The 17,155-nt window shown below is 39.7% G+C and overlaps 1 protein-coding gene across 2 annotated transcripts in view; it reads left to right on the forward strand.

Annotated features, from left to right (window-relative positions):
- Positions 1-17,155, forward strand: part of vps50 (VPS50 EARP/GARPII complex subunit) — a 97,393-nt gene that overhangs the window by 37,644 nt on the left and 42,594 nt on the right. For both annotated transcript variants that reach the window (XM_041053206.1, XM_041053207.1), the window contains exons 12-13: positions 2,230-2,370; positions 10,038-10,170. In XM_041053206.1, coding sequence (XP_040909140.1) covers positions 2,230-2,370; positions 10,038-10,170 — 274 coding nt within the window. The remainder of the gene's footprint in view (positions 1-2,229; positions 2,371-10,037; positions 10,171-17,155) is intronic.

Raw genomic sequence — 17,155 nt, forward strand, 5'->3', positions numbered from 1 at the left:
GGAAATCAGAGTGTAGTTGTACATTGAATGGCTGCACAACCTAAGCAACAAAAAAGATCCTTGTTCACATCCTCCCTTGCACTGGCAACAACGAACATAGTGCCTCATTGTTATTCGAAATTTAAGCCAATGTTGATGTTAATAAATATTCTGTATGCCTCTTGGCATTAACAGCCATCCTTGAGGTGGAGATTGTGTCATCAATCAAGGCTTGTTGAGAATGAATAATGTTTTTGTTATTACTGTAATAATGAGCATTTTCAGACTCAAAAGCGAACTAAGGAGCTGTTGCTGACTGGCTCTTGCCATTGCCCTTAAGTGCTGTTATAGTTGTTGTTTTCATCTTTCTGTCCCTTTTTTCTTTTTGCTCCTGCTGAATGTGTTTGTCGCACTCCCTGTGCATCTGTTTCTCACACACACACACACACACACACACACACACACACACACACACGCACACACACACGCACGCACTCACACGTCTATTAACACTTTAAATCTGGCACTTTTTTTTAGTTGGATACATGAATGAACTGTGTCATACAAGAGGTAATCAGCGACACAAGAATCAGATCACCTCAGACCATTTCTATTCACGTTCTTCTTACATTGGTCTCTTGACTTACTTTCATTACTTGGCTCAGATGCTCTGGTTGCTTATAACCTAATGAGCCTGACACCCAGTTTGCTTTTCCAGCATTTGTCTGACTGAAACATCTGCTTGTTAGTAGCTACAGTAGAATGACTCTGTTTCCTTGTGCAGTTGATTAATAATTATATCTAAAGCATGGTAGATGGAAGCTATTATTATTATTCAAATTATTGTGAGAGTTGCCACAGTTGTCTTTTTCTTGTCTGCTTTGTACAGTCACTGTTTCTCATGGTATGTATTTGGTCAGATGATGTGAAACTCCCTCAGAAAGGTTGGAAGAAATGTTTAAATTACTTTTGTAGCAGCAGGCAGTCAGAATGGATGGGGGGCAACGTTTTGCGGTCATGAGCTTGCAGTAAGAAAATCTAATTGCACTGCAACACCCATTACCTATAGGGCTTTACTGTGCCCTCGTCTCCTGCGACTCTGGTGTCCTCAATTCACTGGGGTCCCATAGCGAGACTGTGGGTGCGGGCTGCAAAACAGAAAATGATGGTAAATGTAACTTGACTTTGAAAGAGAATAGACTCAAAATGGGAAGGCTCAAACAGAGCACAGTGCAGTGGAACAAAATTTTACTGCAGACGTATGTGTAGTCATGGTGAAGTGGGCTTACTTGCAAAATGAAATCCCTGATTAATGATATAATGACAAAGTTATAATCATTTAAGATTAGAAAAGAAAGCCTGTTGCAGTGTTAATTTTGGCCACTGGTTTTAGTCTTAAGTCTTTTGACAAAAATGTGGATTAGTTTTAGTCAAATATTAGTATCATACAATTCATACAATTTTAATTTTTACTTCTTAAATGCATTTGAAGGCTACAGCTGTCGCCATCTTTGTGTACAGTTACCATGGTTACCTGTGTCTTTCCCAAGGTGTCCCTGTCACTCTGCTCTGCAGTAGTACAGACTGACTCACCTACCCTAAACCTAACTCTGTCTGTCTTAACAGAACTGCTGTCTAATCTAATCTAATCTAATCTAGTCCAGTTGTTCCTGCTAACTTAGCATTACTGCAGCTAACTGTGGATTCTCTCACCTATAAATAAAATATATCATCAGATTACATCAGTACTGTGATCTTGAGATGTTTAATAAACTATGAATATATAACAGTCAAAGAGTAGCTGATTCTTAGTGTGCTGATAAGAAATTATTTTGATGAAATCAAGGTACTCAAGGTACTCCACGTGAGATTAATGGAGCCACAAGTGAACAGAGCTGGAGGCAGTTATAGCCAACCATACATGTCAATAATATGTCTCTGCCATTTGTTTTTCTGCTTTTTCCCTGCCCATACTGCCTGAATCATGGAGGCTGGAGACTAAATTACCCATTTTTTTACTTGGCTGTGAACACTGCAGCTCCCAGGGTAGACAGCTATCCTCATTTTCACTCCTGCCATCTAGTGCAGCAAACATAATATCCCTGCAAATGATTCAAAATATCAAATACACAGGATGCGACTCCAAGAAGTTTGATTTGCAATTTCCCTGCTGTTTGCCTTTTCACAGATCCACACTGTGACATCTTGACATAATGCTTTTCATAACAGTGTGTTTGCTTCTTTGTTCAGACTGCTATGGACCAACTGCACATGCACTTCACCCAGGCCATCCACAACACGGTGTTCCAGGTGGTGCTGGGATACGTGGAGCTGTGCGCTGGCAACGCTGACACCAAGTTCCAGAAGATGCAATACAAGGACCTGTGCACGGTAAGGAGATGAGTCTTTGTGTGTGTTTGTGTATTTGCGTGTGGGGGTGGTACTTCTTCACACACTGTTCTTCCACTGTTTCCCATTCTGTCAGTAATTTAACAGCTTTCTGCCAGAAAAGATTCAGTTCACTTGTTTAGATGTCAGTGTGAACACCAATCACTTCTGTAGTCAGTTACATGAAAACCTGAGTAAAATACACCACCTGCATAGTGCTGTGGTGAAATGACATATGATGTACTGCTAGGCACGCACACGCACGCACACACACACACACACACACGCTTTTACTCACAAACCTTTCTTATTGCCTCCTATCCAACTGAAGAATGCCTTATTGAATGACTGCAGATATTGTACGGCAGAAGATTCTTCAGATAATGGAGTGAAATGAACGAGGAGAGTGTGATTGAGAGAAACTAAAAAGAAAAACACATTGTTTTAGTGAGACGCAGACTATAGTGTCGCCCCTCACTACAATATAGTATGCTTCTCATTAGCTTTCCCCCCACAGATCCAAATAAATCACATCTGCATGCCCAGTAAGCCATAACTTGGTCAATTCATCATGAACTGGCTGGGAGTGAATTTCAGTGTGGGCTGTTTTACAGTGTGGAAGGGTATATAGAAGTGTATGTAAAGGTTATCACTGCCTGATCTGAGGGTACAGTTTGTTTTTTCTTCTCTGATATGTCAGCTGTCATAGTTTGTTTTTTTTTTTTTTTTCTTTTTCTTCCCCTGACCGTTTAGCTCCATGTTTGGCCTTGTTGTTTTCGACAGCAGGGCATTGCCTGCTGTGCTCGTATCTACAGTGCCCTGCTCTTTACCTCTTACCTTTGTGTTACCTATCCCCTTTTCACTCCTCATCTCTTCTTCCCCTGGTTCTTATTCTCTCTGTTTATGTCTGTTTTCCTACCCCAGTTAGTAGGTGGTCTGGGAGGAGCATTGCTTCATGCATAAAGGCTGTGGGTTCCTGGTCAGGTCTTTTTTTCTTTGGACCCAGGTTGTTGATCCTGAGGTGTCTGAGCAAGCTCACATTCAGGCTGGCTGGCAGGATGTTTTCAAGATTTTAGTAGCAGATAAAAATATCAGTTTACCTGTCACGTCAGACTAAGTTTGAGACTATAAATACAATGAAGTGATGCCAATTAAATGTTAATTATTTCCCAGGTGTCATCTGAGGAAGAGTTGTTCTCACTGTTGTCGGGTGGAGGCTTGCTCGCAAGGAAGTTTAGCTTGTTAGCTTGATGCCAGCGGCTGCTGATGTGCTCTACTGCACTTCCCCTTTTGCTGGAGAACACAGGGTGGCTATGAATGCATCAAAATAGGAACTGTCAAGCTATTAGTGAAAGTCTTATTTATATTTCCCTAGTATGTAAATAGTATTGGAGTCATAAGAAAGCATGTATCTCAAAGACTGACAGCTGTTAATATACAAAAAAAGCTGTTATTATAGTATTTATTATACTTGTTAATGTGAGACTGTCCTGGAGCAATCCACTTCAGTTAAAACTTGGGACTGAGTTGTGGTGAAAAGTAAAGTTTTCCTCTGTATAGAATTTGTGCTTGTTTTTTAATCTGTCATCATAAATGGATTTCCACAGATAAGATAAGACACAGTTCTAGAAAAATTGGATGATGGTGAATCTTTTTGTTTTGAGGGTATTTTTCCACAAAAAAGTATTGAGCAGGTTTTTTAGTCTGAATATTTTTGGACCAATTTCATATTGTAGCCGTCTTTCCACATGCCTTTGTGGTGTTGTATGTAGCAAACACTTTTCCCTCAAACTGTCCTTACCTTTCTGTTCTTTTCTCTTTTTTTCTCTTCCTGTAGACCTAATTCTTATCATACTGGAAATCTGTGTCATGGATCCTCTGAATTACTGTGCGCATGCAACTGTGCATTAATTATAGACACATCCTAATGTTTACTTGTGTTTGATCGATACCCTGTCAGCACGCCGTGTTGCCTGGATGATCCAGTTCACACCACAAACATACACACATCCCCCATATACTGTACAAACTCTCTCACCAATTTAAGATTGATGGGATATGTCGTTACACTCTCGGCTGTGTGATCGTGATTGATGGGACAGCACATACACACACACACGGGCACACGCTCATGTGAAAAAGTATGTGAACACCCACACTCAGTTCCTCTGTGCCGCTGACAGTATTTATAGCCTGTATGCCGTAACTTTTATGGCAAGATCAAGTAATGTGGTCACTTTTACTCCTTATGGTAGGTTATTATTTAAAGCACTTATGTACCTGCCTTTAAAATTAGTATTTGACATGTCCTTCAGTCTCTCTCTGTGCTTGTTTGGGATGTTGTGGCGTAGAGGCACTCACTGACTTGTTTCCAAGGTCTCTCTGGCTAGTATAAAAAATACACCTGTGATAAATTCTGGTTCAAATCAATAGGCCGGCTCGGGAAGTCAGCCAAACAATTCTATCTGCTCTCTCCCTCTCTCTCCCTCTCCCTCTCCCTCTCTCCCTCCCTCTCTCTCTCTCTCTCTCTCTCTCTCTCTCTCTCTCTCTCTCTCTCTCTCTCTCTCTCAACAAATGCCGTTGATTTCCTCTTGATCAAGACATTGAACCCTTACCTGCTCCGGTGGAGCTGCTCAGCAGAGGAAGTGTTAATGTTGTGGAACTGTATCGATAGGAAACTTTGTGTTTGTGGAAAAGAGCAAACCTATTCAGTTGTTGTTCCCCTGATAAATAAAGGTTATATTAATGTTAGAGACCCTTTAGACCCTCTGAACTTGCCTTTTTAGTTATGCGACTTAAAATTCAAGAGAAAGGGGAACACTCAGAAAGGTCAGTTCTGATTGTGAGAGGGTCTTATTAATTTTACATCAGCATGGAAATAGGACAGTTCACTCCCAGAATCATAGGAGAGGAGATGACTGTAAAGGATGGACCAAATACTGTACTGCATGCCAACAATTCATTTAACTGGGATGTAATAAACTTTGTTGTCTGTAGAAACATTTTTTTTTTAACCAATGTTGTAAAAAGCCTTTAGCTTTAGTGATAATGGAGAATCCACCCCGATAATGATATCAAACAGCTGCTCATCAGTAAACCACAGTGATCCATCCCACTCTCCACTTTGCTCTGTTCCATTATTTTGAAATAGTCTGACCAGGCTGGTCCATTTTGCGAGGCTGTGGAGTAGATGCAGCGATTGTTACTTTTCCATGTTAAGCAGTGTCATGGTATGAGGCAGTTTTTTTTTTGTTGTTGTTGTTTTGTGTTTAGTCTGTTGTTGCTGCAGAGAGCTTCATTACAGAATGAAACTAATCTACTGCCAAACTGTTGTTTATCATGAAGAGTGATTTTTCAAAAAGTTTTTTCTTCCCCCTCCAGAGGAATGTTATGTTTTATTTTTATCCTCAGGCCAGGATGCCCCATTTATTACATATTTTCCTCTTCAGTGCCTTGGATGATTGTTGTTTGATTCTGGGGAATCTGTGGTTTGAAAAGTGACAGGAAAATTATCCCTCTGAATCCCATGGAGACTTGTGTTGAGTTTTCATGTAATATGAACATTATTGTGGCACATGCCAAGTTTGTGTGATGAAACAGTGGGGTTGTGTTTCCAGTGTCAAATCCCCGTTCTCTAATCTGGTTTTAAATCTGGTAAAGGCACTGTAACAACTGCATTAAATGTGATGATAATAAAAAAGAAGCAGTGACTTGCACTATTGAGTTTTTTTTTTGTGTCAACTGCTCCATTTGCTTTGATAAGCCTTAAAGGTTTTGACTTTGACAACAGAACCAATAAGTGCTTCGAATGCTAACTGAAACAGATAATGGCAGAATAGCATAAAACCTTTTTTTCTTTTTTGCCAGGGGATGATTAGATCTGATTCCAGTGATAAGATTCCAAGCACCTTGTTAGACTAAGACTTTGCCTTTAGCAAACTTGTCGATGAAGCTGCAAAAACAAAGGAATTTCAAATATTCATGTACAGATTAGATTCGCTGAGATAAATGTCAGCGTATCTGCTGCACTCACGAACCACAGATAGTGATATTTGCATGAAGTGACCTAGTCTCAGAGTCTTCCCTCAAATATTAAACTGGACATTCTCTTTGCTCACACTTGTTAAACATTGGTAAAAAGTGATTCTTATTTTTAAGACTCGTGCTCAAAGTTGTGTTTAAGTGTGTGTATGTGTGTGTGTTAGAGAAAGAGCTCTTTAGGAGAGCGTGCAGTACCTTTTTTTTTTTTTATTTTTGCTGGCACAGCAGGTCCACAGATTGCTGACTATGTTTTTGATGTCTTGCAGGTTAATCTGTTTATTTATTCTTTCTTGAAAGGAGAGGGTGTGATTGTTTTTTGCGAAAGAAAGCGAATCAGCTAAATCACGGTTACCTGCGCTGTCTTCTTTTGTGAAATGTGTGGCATTTTCTTTCATCCACACTCCTCCACACTCCCACACACACCACTGGAAAAAATGCACTCAGCTCTTTGTCTTTTTGAAAAACCCCCCTGACCCAGCTTGCCAAATGTTGTGTGTGTAATGATAGGTAACTATATTCAGCAAACCAAATGGCTGTTGTAAAGTAGTTCCTTGCCTCGCTTGTGCTCTCATTATTGTACTAGAGCAGAAAAGTTTTTTTTTTTTTAATCCTATTAATCTAATTTAATTTTAACTTTGTTACGGTGTGACTTTGAGTCTGACATAAAACTTGTCAGTTTTAACATATACACACAAACAGAGCTGGACATCAGTTCTGTGCAGGCGTACCCATTGAAGATCTTAACCCACATACACACACACAGTCAAGCCTCTCACCCCCACGTCGCCTCCCCCTCACCCCAGTTGCCTGGCAACATGCTGCTGTAATACGGTTGTCTGGTGGAGAACAGGGAATGTCAAGTGTAAGCCTGGTTTTGTCAGAACTGGTTGATTAGCTTACCTTCCTGACCGCTGGTGCTTGAGCCTGTTTGTAACTGCAGCCATGTTTGTCTTTTCAGGTGGTGCTCAATTACTTTCTTTGACTGTACATGAAAATTATATCAACTGTTTTACTACCACAATTATGCCATACTATGTTGGATCTTTAGATCCATATTTACAGTTACCTGATATGTTGGGTTTGTACTTAACATGAGCTACAACTAGAAATTCATACCTAATTACATCTCTAAACTTGCAGTGTTGAAACCTAAAAGATAAACCTGATGATGCTCAATGGTCATTCATCATGATTATTTGTTCTTTGTCCTGGCATCTTGACCGCTGGAACAACAGGAAGTTGTTCAGATCTGTGGTGAGCCAACAAGGAGCAAAGTAAAGGTCGTTGATGGCTCAAACGCTGCTTATACTCCCTGCTGAGGTAATGGAGTGTTCCTGCAGTAAACACAGCTCACAGATGATAGCGAGTATTTGTATGTAATTTTGGGCGTCTGCTACTCTTTGTATACCTGACTGCACATCCTTGCCGTAAGTGCCGCAGATTGCTTTTCTCAAAAAAAACAAAACAAAGACAAAAAGCCTTAATTAAAGAAACTCCACCAGTTGTGTAATTGGTTCAGTGTACTGTTCACTGCTGCGTACAGTTTGCTGTTCACTGTTTACGGGTAAAGAAACATCCTCAGTGAGAAAACTGATTCATGTCTGTTTCAGCTAGTTATTAACCTCCCAAGTTTGATTGCAGTTAAAACAAATTCAGATGAGGATTTGTTACACTGGTGTAAGTATAATAGACTGTCATCATTGGAGGTTTTGCAGGGCATGATGTATTAATGTGCTGATGGGAAATATGCATGAAAGCATCATCTTATCTCCAATATTCTGAGCTTTAATACAACACAGTGCAACAACTAACCGATTTTCCCCACTCTTGTTCTCCTGATAACTTCAGTGTTCAGTGTCGGGAAGTTGTTGACTGATGGAATTAATAGCATTTCACTCTTTCAGCACCAAATCATCTCTAACAATAGTGGATTCACGCCTGTTGTGCAATTTAGATGCCTCAGGCAACAGCTCTGTCATTAACAGCATCTTTTGAGATGAAACTTTCTTGCCGATGGCTCACAGTCATGAATCTACCTCAGACGTCTCACTAAGAAAGGCTCTGTGGAGAGATTCTTCTGGCAAGTCGTGGTTTGTCACTCATGCTCTCTTGGACATGCCAGAGGAAAAAGCCAGAAGATAATGTGGGACTTTACTCATGTTAGTCTTTACACAGTTGGGGTCTTTACTGCAATGTTGCACTGTTTTCTCTCTCAGCAGCCACCAGTGTATGAGGCTCGTGATGTGTAATTGTAATCTTTTGTGAAAGGTAGCAGGGTTCTGCAAACACTTATTCATTATCGTGGTTTAAGCAAAGTGAAGTGCAGCCGCTGTCAACAGTGCTGTTTCATCTGGCAGTGATTAATATATCTCCGAACATGCTGACAGGACTCTATTGGCGAGTTGTTCTGTAGAGCCTTGAGCTGTGTCAGTGGCTACTATTGTGCCAGCTGGACTTTTCTTAGGCGGGCCAGAATTTAACCAAACACACGCAAATGTTCTTTTCCAGGCTTTCTGGCCTCCTGAGAACTCAGTTATGTTCATCTGATAGATATGTGAAGGAAAAATAGCAGCATGCATTATCCTTTGAGTATTTTTGAGGACTGTTATTAGTCACAAAGCTCAGTGACAGGGATTGTGGTTTTTCCATGGATGAAATGTCATTGTCATATAGGTACGTAGGTAGGCGATTATGTGTCATGAAAAAGATGTGAATTCTCTTTAAAACACATTATTATAAGAGGCCATTTTAGTGTCAGAATTATCATTAATAAATTCTTTTCATTTGTAAATTTATACTTAATACTCCCAGAATCTCATAATGTGATAATTAAGTTGCCATTTTCTGAAAGTAATAACTCAGTTCAGGTCCTGGGCATATGAACTTTATATCACACTTTGTTTGATTGTGATGCATAGACAGTGATTGATTATCCACCCACATAGTCATATTATAAAACAATAAGTCTGGACTTGTTATACTGTGCAGGTGCTCTTTGACATAGTCAAAAATGTCATAAGTGTAAAGAAGTGCTGTTACTATGACAACCACACATTACTTTATTGTCCTGAGAATGGATAGCTCTGTGAGATCCAGTTGCTTTTGTTAATGACGGATAAAAGAAAAGTTTTTGTCACAAATGGCTGTTTGTTATGAAGTTATGGTGTAATGTAGTGTAATAGCCCACCTAATGTGCACATCTGAGATATTTTAAATCTATGTTCTGCATATTAGCGAGGCACCCGCGTAATAGCATCCTTATTTTAATCTGTTCTTACATTAATTAGCTCTTATATAATGAACTTGTTTCTTGTGACGCAGAAAACACTGTGTTTTCCAACACAGTGTCCTTGAATGAGGCGTATAAGCGGGCTATAATTAGATGTAATGTAGAGGACAGCTGATCAGGTTATTTTTTTGTCTGAGGCTCTTGCTGAATTTTGCCATTTATTTTTACAGTAGTCCAGCACTGTGTGTTTCAGAACTCTGAAAAAAATCCCTTTTCCCTTTTAGGTAAATACAGTTCTGTAGAAGGACATACAAACGTGTGATATAGAAATACAGTTGTACAAACTAAGGTTTTGAAAAGAGCATCAGTGACCTTGTCTTCATCATCTCTTTATTGGCAGCATATCACCCCGGACAGCTACATCCCCTGCCTGACAGATCTGTGCAAGGCATTGTGGGAGGTGATGTTGAGCTACCACCGCACCATGCAGTGGCACGAGGAGCACGACAAACAGGAGAATGCTCCCACCCCAGGTAAGAGACCGAACCTATGAAAACCCGTTGACTCTGTAACTTTTTCTGAACTCATTTAAATTCAGCAACATTACACTGTTCAGATGCAGCAAAAGAGGAACAGTTCCTTTTAAAAGCACCTTATATTGGTACAATTACAGATTCAGAAATAAAAAGATGTGTGTGCACCAGATGCCATAGAGGGAGCACATGACTTCCACACTGGTCACACCTTCTGTCATGCACAAGTGAATTTTTGGTGTCTCAAACTCTCCTTCCCTTTTTCATTTTCTTTCTCCAAATCTCTCTGTCACCTCCTTTGTCTCTCTAGTTTTTCATTTAGACGTACTCATAAACCACCAGATCTGCTCCTTATACCTCAAGCTGATTAAGTAATTCACAGATTCAGTCTGCAATGACTGGTTGAAAATGGGGTCAGTTTTCTCCACACTCTCAGGAATTCCACTGTTTCCTGGCTGTTTGATTCCAACACACAGTAAATTTATCATCTTTATAGCTTACAGAAAGAAATAACTGAACCTTATTGTGTGAAAAGAAAAGAGGTTATTGAATGTGTGCTGGTGCTTCAGTGCAGTGCACGGTGTAGTGTTACAAATACTGAAGTGGCACAAATTTTGCAGCATTTACTTAGTTCTCTTTCAGTGTACAGGTTGTTGAATGAGTCAGCAGCAGAATAATCACTTTTGATTACTCTGTTATTGCTAAAACACCTTTTCGCAGCAGCACAGAGGTGTGCATTGTATTTTTACAGTTTCAGATCTTAGGCTATAACACGCTGGTAATACAGTGGTTTATATGTGTTAATTTTTGCAGCATTATCAAATTTAAATCAGGTTAACAATCTGTTCTAATTATATGAACATAAATTATATGTACACATTATTGAGTTTACCATGTGGGATTAGTGTCAAACGGTTTCAAGGATAAATATATGCAGAGGTGATGAACCATGAATGATGCATTTTTAATGCCTCTTCTCCACCAACAACCATGCCATTATGCTTTCGGGTTGTCCACCCAGTCCGTCCTTCAGTTCGTCCCATTCTCGTGAACGCGGCATCTCAGGAACGGCTTTAGGGAATTTCTTCAAATTTGGCACAAACGTCGACTTGGATCCAAGGATGAATTGATTGGACTTTACAAATCATGTTTTTACCATTTTTCAAGAATTTATACATTAAAATTTCATACAAATCATTAAGTAAGGACATTTTATAAACAAAAGGTCAAAGGTCAGCTTCACTGCATCATCATAGTGTAGTGCAAAAGCATTTTTTCAGCCATTGTTCAACGCCATAACAGAAGGAACAGAATCATACATGTCAATATAGTGATAACTTCCATTGTACCAAACAATGCACTTGATACCTTTTATTAAGTCAGGTCGTGTTTGTGAGTTTGTTCTGTTTCCATGCTAATAGAAACAGGGCTTTCCAGTCCAGCTGTAGCAGTTAATAATGAATAACTTGACACAAATAGACAACACTGACATTAGAGTAAAATTAAGATTTTGGCTCTTTTACAATTTGTCTTCAGTGACCTTTTTGACCTTCCAGTGCCATTTAGACCTGTTTTTATCGTATCATCAGAAAAGAATTGCTTTTTGTACATTTTGTGACGATCACAGCATAAAGGACACTGACTCTTCCACTGGAAACTGAGTGCACTCATGTTACAGCTCATTAAGAACAGCAAGACGACAGTACACCACATCTGTCCAAACCCAAAGCTTATGTCTGGATCAACAAGAAAAGTCTTGTTTCTGTCGCTGCTTCTATCCATCCTGCCTCAAGTCAGTCGCCAGATGTGAAAACATCAGCCTCGAGAAGCGCTGTTGTCAAGGAAATACATACTTTGTGGTTTAGCAGTAATCTCCACTAGAAGCTGAATTTGTTACCAGTGTAAGAAAAGAAGCCATACCAGGTTTGGCTTAAAGCACTTTTCACCTCATCACTGTTTCAGTCATTTGTCTTGCCGTAGACGGTGTCAGATATTAGCTGCAAATGGAGCACTGTTATATTAGCTTGTGCCTTACTACAGCATATTGAAAGATAACTCATTTCCATTCCCCACTTACTGTACTGAATTCATTAGGTAAATGAATGAGGAAACAAGGGGTTCTCTGGTTGGTGACATGCTAAGTCCTCAGGATCCTCTCCGCAGAGAAGAGGACGCACGTCACATTCGCTTTGATGAGGCCTATCTATCATCTCCCTATTTGATTGGCTGTCACCTCTGTCCTCTGTGTAAAGATGTCCCCGACCCCTGCTTCATCCTGGCTTTCACCTTTTTCTCTTTATCCTGATGTGTGTGTGTGTGTGTGTGTGTGTGTATGCACGTGTGGTCCATCAGAGTAGTGATTTACTGTACAAGCTTTGTCTCATTTGTCGAAGAGTATTTTGCGGTGACAGTGACCTCCATCTCTCACACGAGGCCATCAGAGTCCTCACTTGACTGAAGATCACTCTGTCCCCTCTCTTTCTGTCACACACACGCACACCTCCCCTCATTAAGAAACCAAAAAGAACATCCCATTGGATTTAGAGCTGTGGTCGCTTGATATATTGAACCAGCCAGTGTAATGTTTCAGTAATTGATCCAGCCACTTGACGAAAGGAAAGGTTGTTTCAGGAAGTAAAATGGGCCGGGGTCATATCCCTACCTGACAAAATGGATTTGCTGCTGAAGCACACACCCTGTCATGTTCGATCAGCACCGATGGCCGTCAGGCGGAGGGGTCGCCGCTCCGTGTGTGTGCAAGCCTTTGGCTGTGTGAGAGTAAATAAGCGTGACCAGTTTGTGTATCTGTTACACGTTCATACGGAGCAGGGGCCTGAAGCATGCAAACTAATATTGGAATGTATGGAGGCTGTCTGCTCGGCTATGATAAAGAAAACCATCATTTTTCAGCGCTCAGCAACAGAATTGACCTTCACACCTCATTAATGTTCCATAGTCACACAGCATATAAACTAAACTGAGGGAGCATGCTATGTGAAATAACCTATGGTTTGCCAACCTCTCCTATTACAAATTGTGCTTTATTTCTGATTGATCCATTTCATCACTTTTTTTATTCGTGTATATCTCTCTTCCCCTGAGTCAACATAACACAGCACCAATCTAATCATAACTGATTTCTCAGTATATTCATCCTGCTTATGTATCATGTCTAAACGGTAATTGGATTTATTTACAAGCCCTTCAGATGCATCTCCTTTACAGGAATTTCATGTGGGAACTTAGATACATGGTAAACCTTTCAAAATATTAATATTTATATGTCAATAAAAACACCATAATTTCACATGTTCAGACTGCACCAAATCCCAGCTGAATAGAATAATTAGAGATTTACATGGTGTCAAGTGTGATAGAATGTAATCCCCTGAAAATAAGTGGGATTTATCAAACCATGTGGTGCAGCATCACAGACCAGTATTGACCAACTGTGCAAAGCTGGTTTCCAAAGAAGGTTTTGTAGTTGAAAGAAAGTCGAAGGCAACCTTACTGCTTAATTTTTGAGTTTCAATTTCTTATAATTTTTTTTGGCATCCCTTCATTCTGTGTCATCTGTGGGGAAATAGCAGATAATGTTTTTAAATCCGATTTACAGTGATGAATGTCATACCATGCCAATACAGTGTGATGAAAGTCCCACTGCTTCCATTTAGATTGTGTCCTTATAATATTCAGAAACCGCAAGTCGTGTTTTGACTTTTCTCTTGCTAAACTTTTGCAGATTTATGCTAAGTCATGCACAGGCTGCTGTTCTATGAGTCATAGTTTGAAACCAGCAGGGAGCTAAGGCCCCAGTGGGGTTCTGTCATGTGACTCACCAAGAGCTCTGTTACCCACAATGCCACCAAAGGTCAAACACTGGTTACCACCTACAGGTTGACAAAGGGTGGTTTTCCCTATCATTTATCTTTTCCTCCCTCTCTGTAGTAACACTTTTTAATAACCATTATTATGGCTTAGCCTGGGGAGGCTGTCTACACCCTCACCAGGTCAACAGTGGGACACTGCAGTGACCAAAACTGCTGTGACAACAGCAGCAGGGAAATTAATTGGTTTGTAATTGTTGGTGGGGAAAAAAGCCTTTGTTAAATGGAATAAAATTGTTATGTACTGAGAAATCTCATGTAAACCATCAAAATACACTGTATCTTACATTTGCTTTCTTTAAGAGAGAGAACTTTAATTTAGATTGGCTATTTCTAACAACTCTAGATGGTGGGTATCAGATAGTGTTAACCTAAAAATATTAGTTAATACCACAGTATTTTAAAGTGTGCAGTTAGTTTCTATTCCTCTTTCATTTTCCTTTAACATTTTCCTGACTCTTTCTGGCGCGCCCATAGCTCTTAGTTTTGTTTCATCGGTTATTCAGTCACAGTCTCTGCTCTCTCACCTTTTTCGGGGCTCGTGGCTTTCACAACCTCTGTTTTACTTTGTCTTCTCCTCACATACCTCACTCTCACTACCGCTCTTGTGCTCATTAAATGAAACCCAGAGACAGAGCCTTCAGAAAGTATTCAATTCTTTATTTTTCAGCTTTACCCTAAAATTGTCAATACTTTATTCCCTCATTAATCTACACATGATGATAAATCGAAAACAGAATTTTAGAAAGTTGTGCAAATTTACTAAGAACAAAAAACTGAAATGTGAAGAAAGTAAAGGGGTCTGAAAACTTTCTGAATAGCACAGAATGTCAAGCAACTTTTCTTTTAGTGAATGACGCAATTGTTTTCAACAGTTCTGTTCCCATTAATGTCTCAAATTACAACCAGTATTATCGGGGTCCCAAAGACAGTGTTTGAAAACCGCCATTAGGGCATTCATTGATTCATTCCCAGACACGTTTTATTTAACACCGGCACAATGTCATTATTAGAAGTCACGAGTAGTTTTGGCTGCAACATGGCAGTAAGTGGCTGTGCAAGTATTATGAAAGGATGGGCGGGGGGTTTAGAGTTTAAAAAGCAGCATGAGCTCACTCCCAGTAAAGGCAGAAATCTGAGATGAACAAGAAGACACATTTCATATAAATTCAAACACCAAGGAGAAGCATGAGGTGTATCACTCACTGTCACATCCATTTCTGAGTCTGATGATTGCAATCAGTTGGTGGCAGAGGAAGATAAACCGCTAGGTGCAGAGGTTTTCTTGCCAGCCAGAATTTAAATTTGATCTACTCTTATGAAAGTGATATCTTTTCCACCAAAAAATCTTGCTGGTCTAGTGCTCAAAGCAGCTGTTATCCATTCTTGGAAATAGGAGAGGCTTTCCATCTCCCTAGGGAGAAGACACACTTGACCATGTCAAGTTAATATTGCAATTAGTGTTGTTAAAATAACTGGTTTGGCTTCTGATACGGTTCATGCCATAAGGTTTGTGGCTCACAAGTTTACTAACAAAATTGTACTTGAACTGGATGAGTGTTGGACATGGCAGCAAAGCTTGTATTTAGCCTTTAAGACCTGCCTTTTTGAGACAGAAAATAGTGCCAGTGAGATAACTTGATCAGTAACAGATGCAGATAATGGTAATGCTGCAGAAGATGTCTCACACAAGATGACATGTATTTGAAACAGATGCTTTAATGTCATTATAGGCAGGTTTTTTTTTTTCCACTTGTTTTTATAAAATGTCTTGTCTGGACCTATTGCTAGGTTAGACAACTTGTCTCCTTGAAACAATCTGAGGCCTGGGTTTACCCACTAATGATGTTTAAAGGGAAACCTTTTGGTCCAATCTATTGCAACAGATCAGATTTGACATGAATTCCTCTTGAGGATTTTTCTCTCCTTTGGTGTGTTGGGCCTTCTGTCAGAATCCATAGTAAGGCTTAACAAATCCTTTGTGCCTCTAATTGTATGCCTCAGAGTACGATTAACGCAGGTCCTGTGGGTAAAGTTGCTGGTCTGCGTGCAGACTGTTAAAAAGGAACAGTGGAATAGGAGAACCTTGTAAGGTAAACCAGGCTCCATAGAACAGAGTTCTTCTGCCTTGTTTCTCAGAGAGAGGTGATCAGCTAGTAGGGATGTTAATGATATTAATCAATAGTCTAGAGAGTTAGCAAATCCAGGGTATTGGTTCCATCTGTCATCTGTGTCATAAAATTGTGTGAACGTAATAATAATAGATGTTGTTACTTCAAATTTATCGGGCAATGGAGCTCATTGTATAATACCAGGATTATCCTTCTGTATATCTGTGTCACACCTGAATACCTCACTGTTTCTTACAGGTAAGGTCTGCCTTTTTAAACACCTCATGTAGGTTGGTGAAACAGGTCTCACAGGAGTGATTCTAGTCTGTGCGTTTTCTACTTTTTTTGTCTGTATGTCTATAAAAGAATACCTACGGGTTTCAAAGGTTTCCTGGGATCTCAGATTAATCCAGGTTCATTGATCCCAGCTGAACACTGGTGTCTGAAGTGTTATACTTGCTTTTTTCCCCCCTAAATGTACACAGTATTTCTTATCTTTAGGTTTAGTTTTTTTTTCTTTCAGGTTTTGATTCCATTTGATAGTGTTTTTTTTTTTTTCTAACACTATGTTCACATCTTTTGAGGCCTTTCCTCAGCAGTTCCTCCCCTCTCTTTCTTCCTTACTGTCTGCCATCATATTTATATTATTAGATATACACGGTGTGTGGGCGTCACAAAATTAATGTTTGTGCTTCTTTTTTTTTTTTTTTTATGAATATGCTTTTTGCTCCATTGTGTCATTATGAAAACACACTAAGTGCCGCAGATGCTAAAGTCAACGTGACCGTGTAGAGTTCATTTGTTTTTTTAAAAAACAGGTAAAATGGCAAGAGATATTTATCCCTTTGCTCTACTGACAAATACCTCTCCCAGCAGGTCCAGTGGACGGTGGCTCTGTTTTGACTACAGCTTGGAGACGTTTGAGTCAAGCTGAGTTAAATTATGTGTTTGTACGGTTAAAGCTTTAGGTCTTTCAACCATCTCACT

The sequence above is a fragment of the Toxotes jaculatrix genome, chromosome 13 (assembly GCF_017976425.1).
Source record: "Toxotes jaculatrix isolate fToxJac2 chromosome 13, fToxJac2.pri, whole genome shotgun sequence".
Classification (NCBI taxonomy): Eukaryota; Metazoa; Chordata; class Actinopteri; family Toxotidae; genus Toxotes; species Toxotes jaculatrix.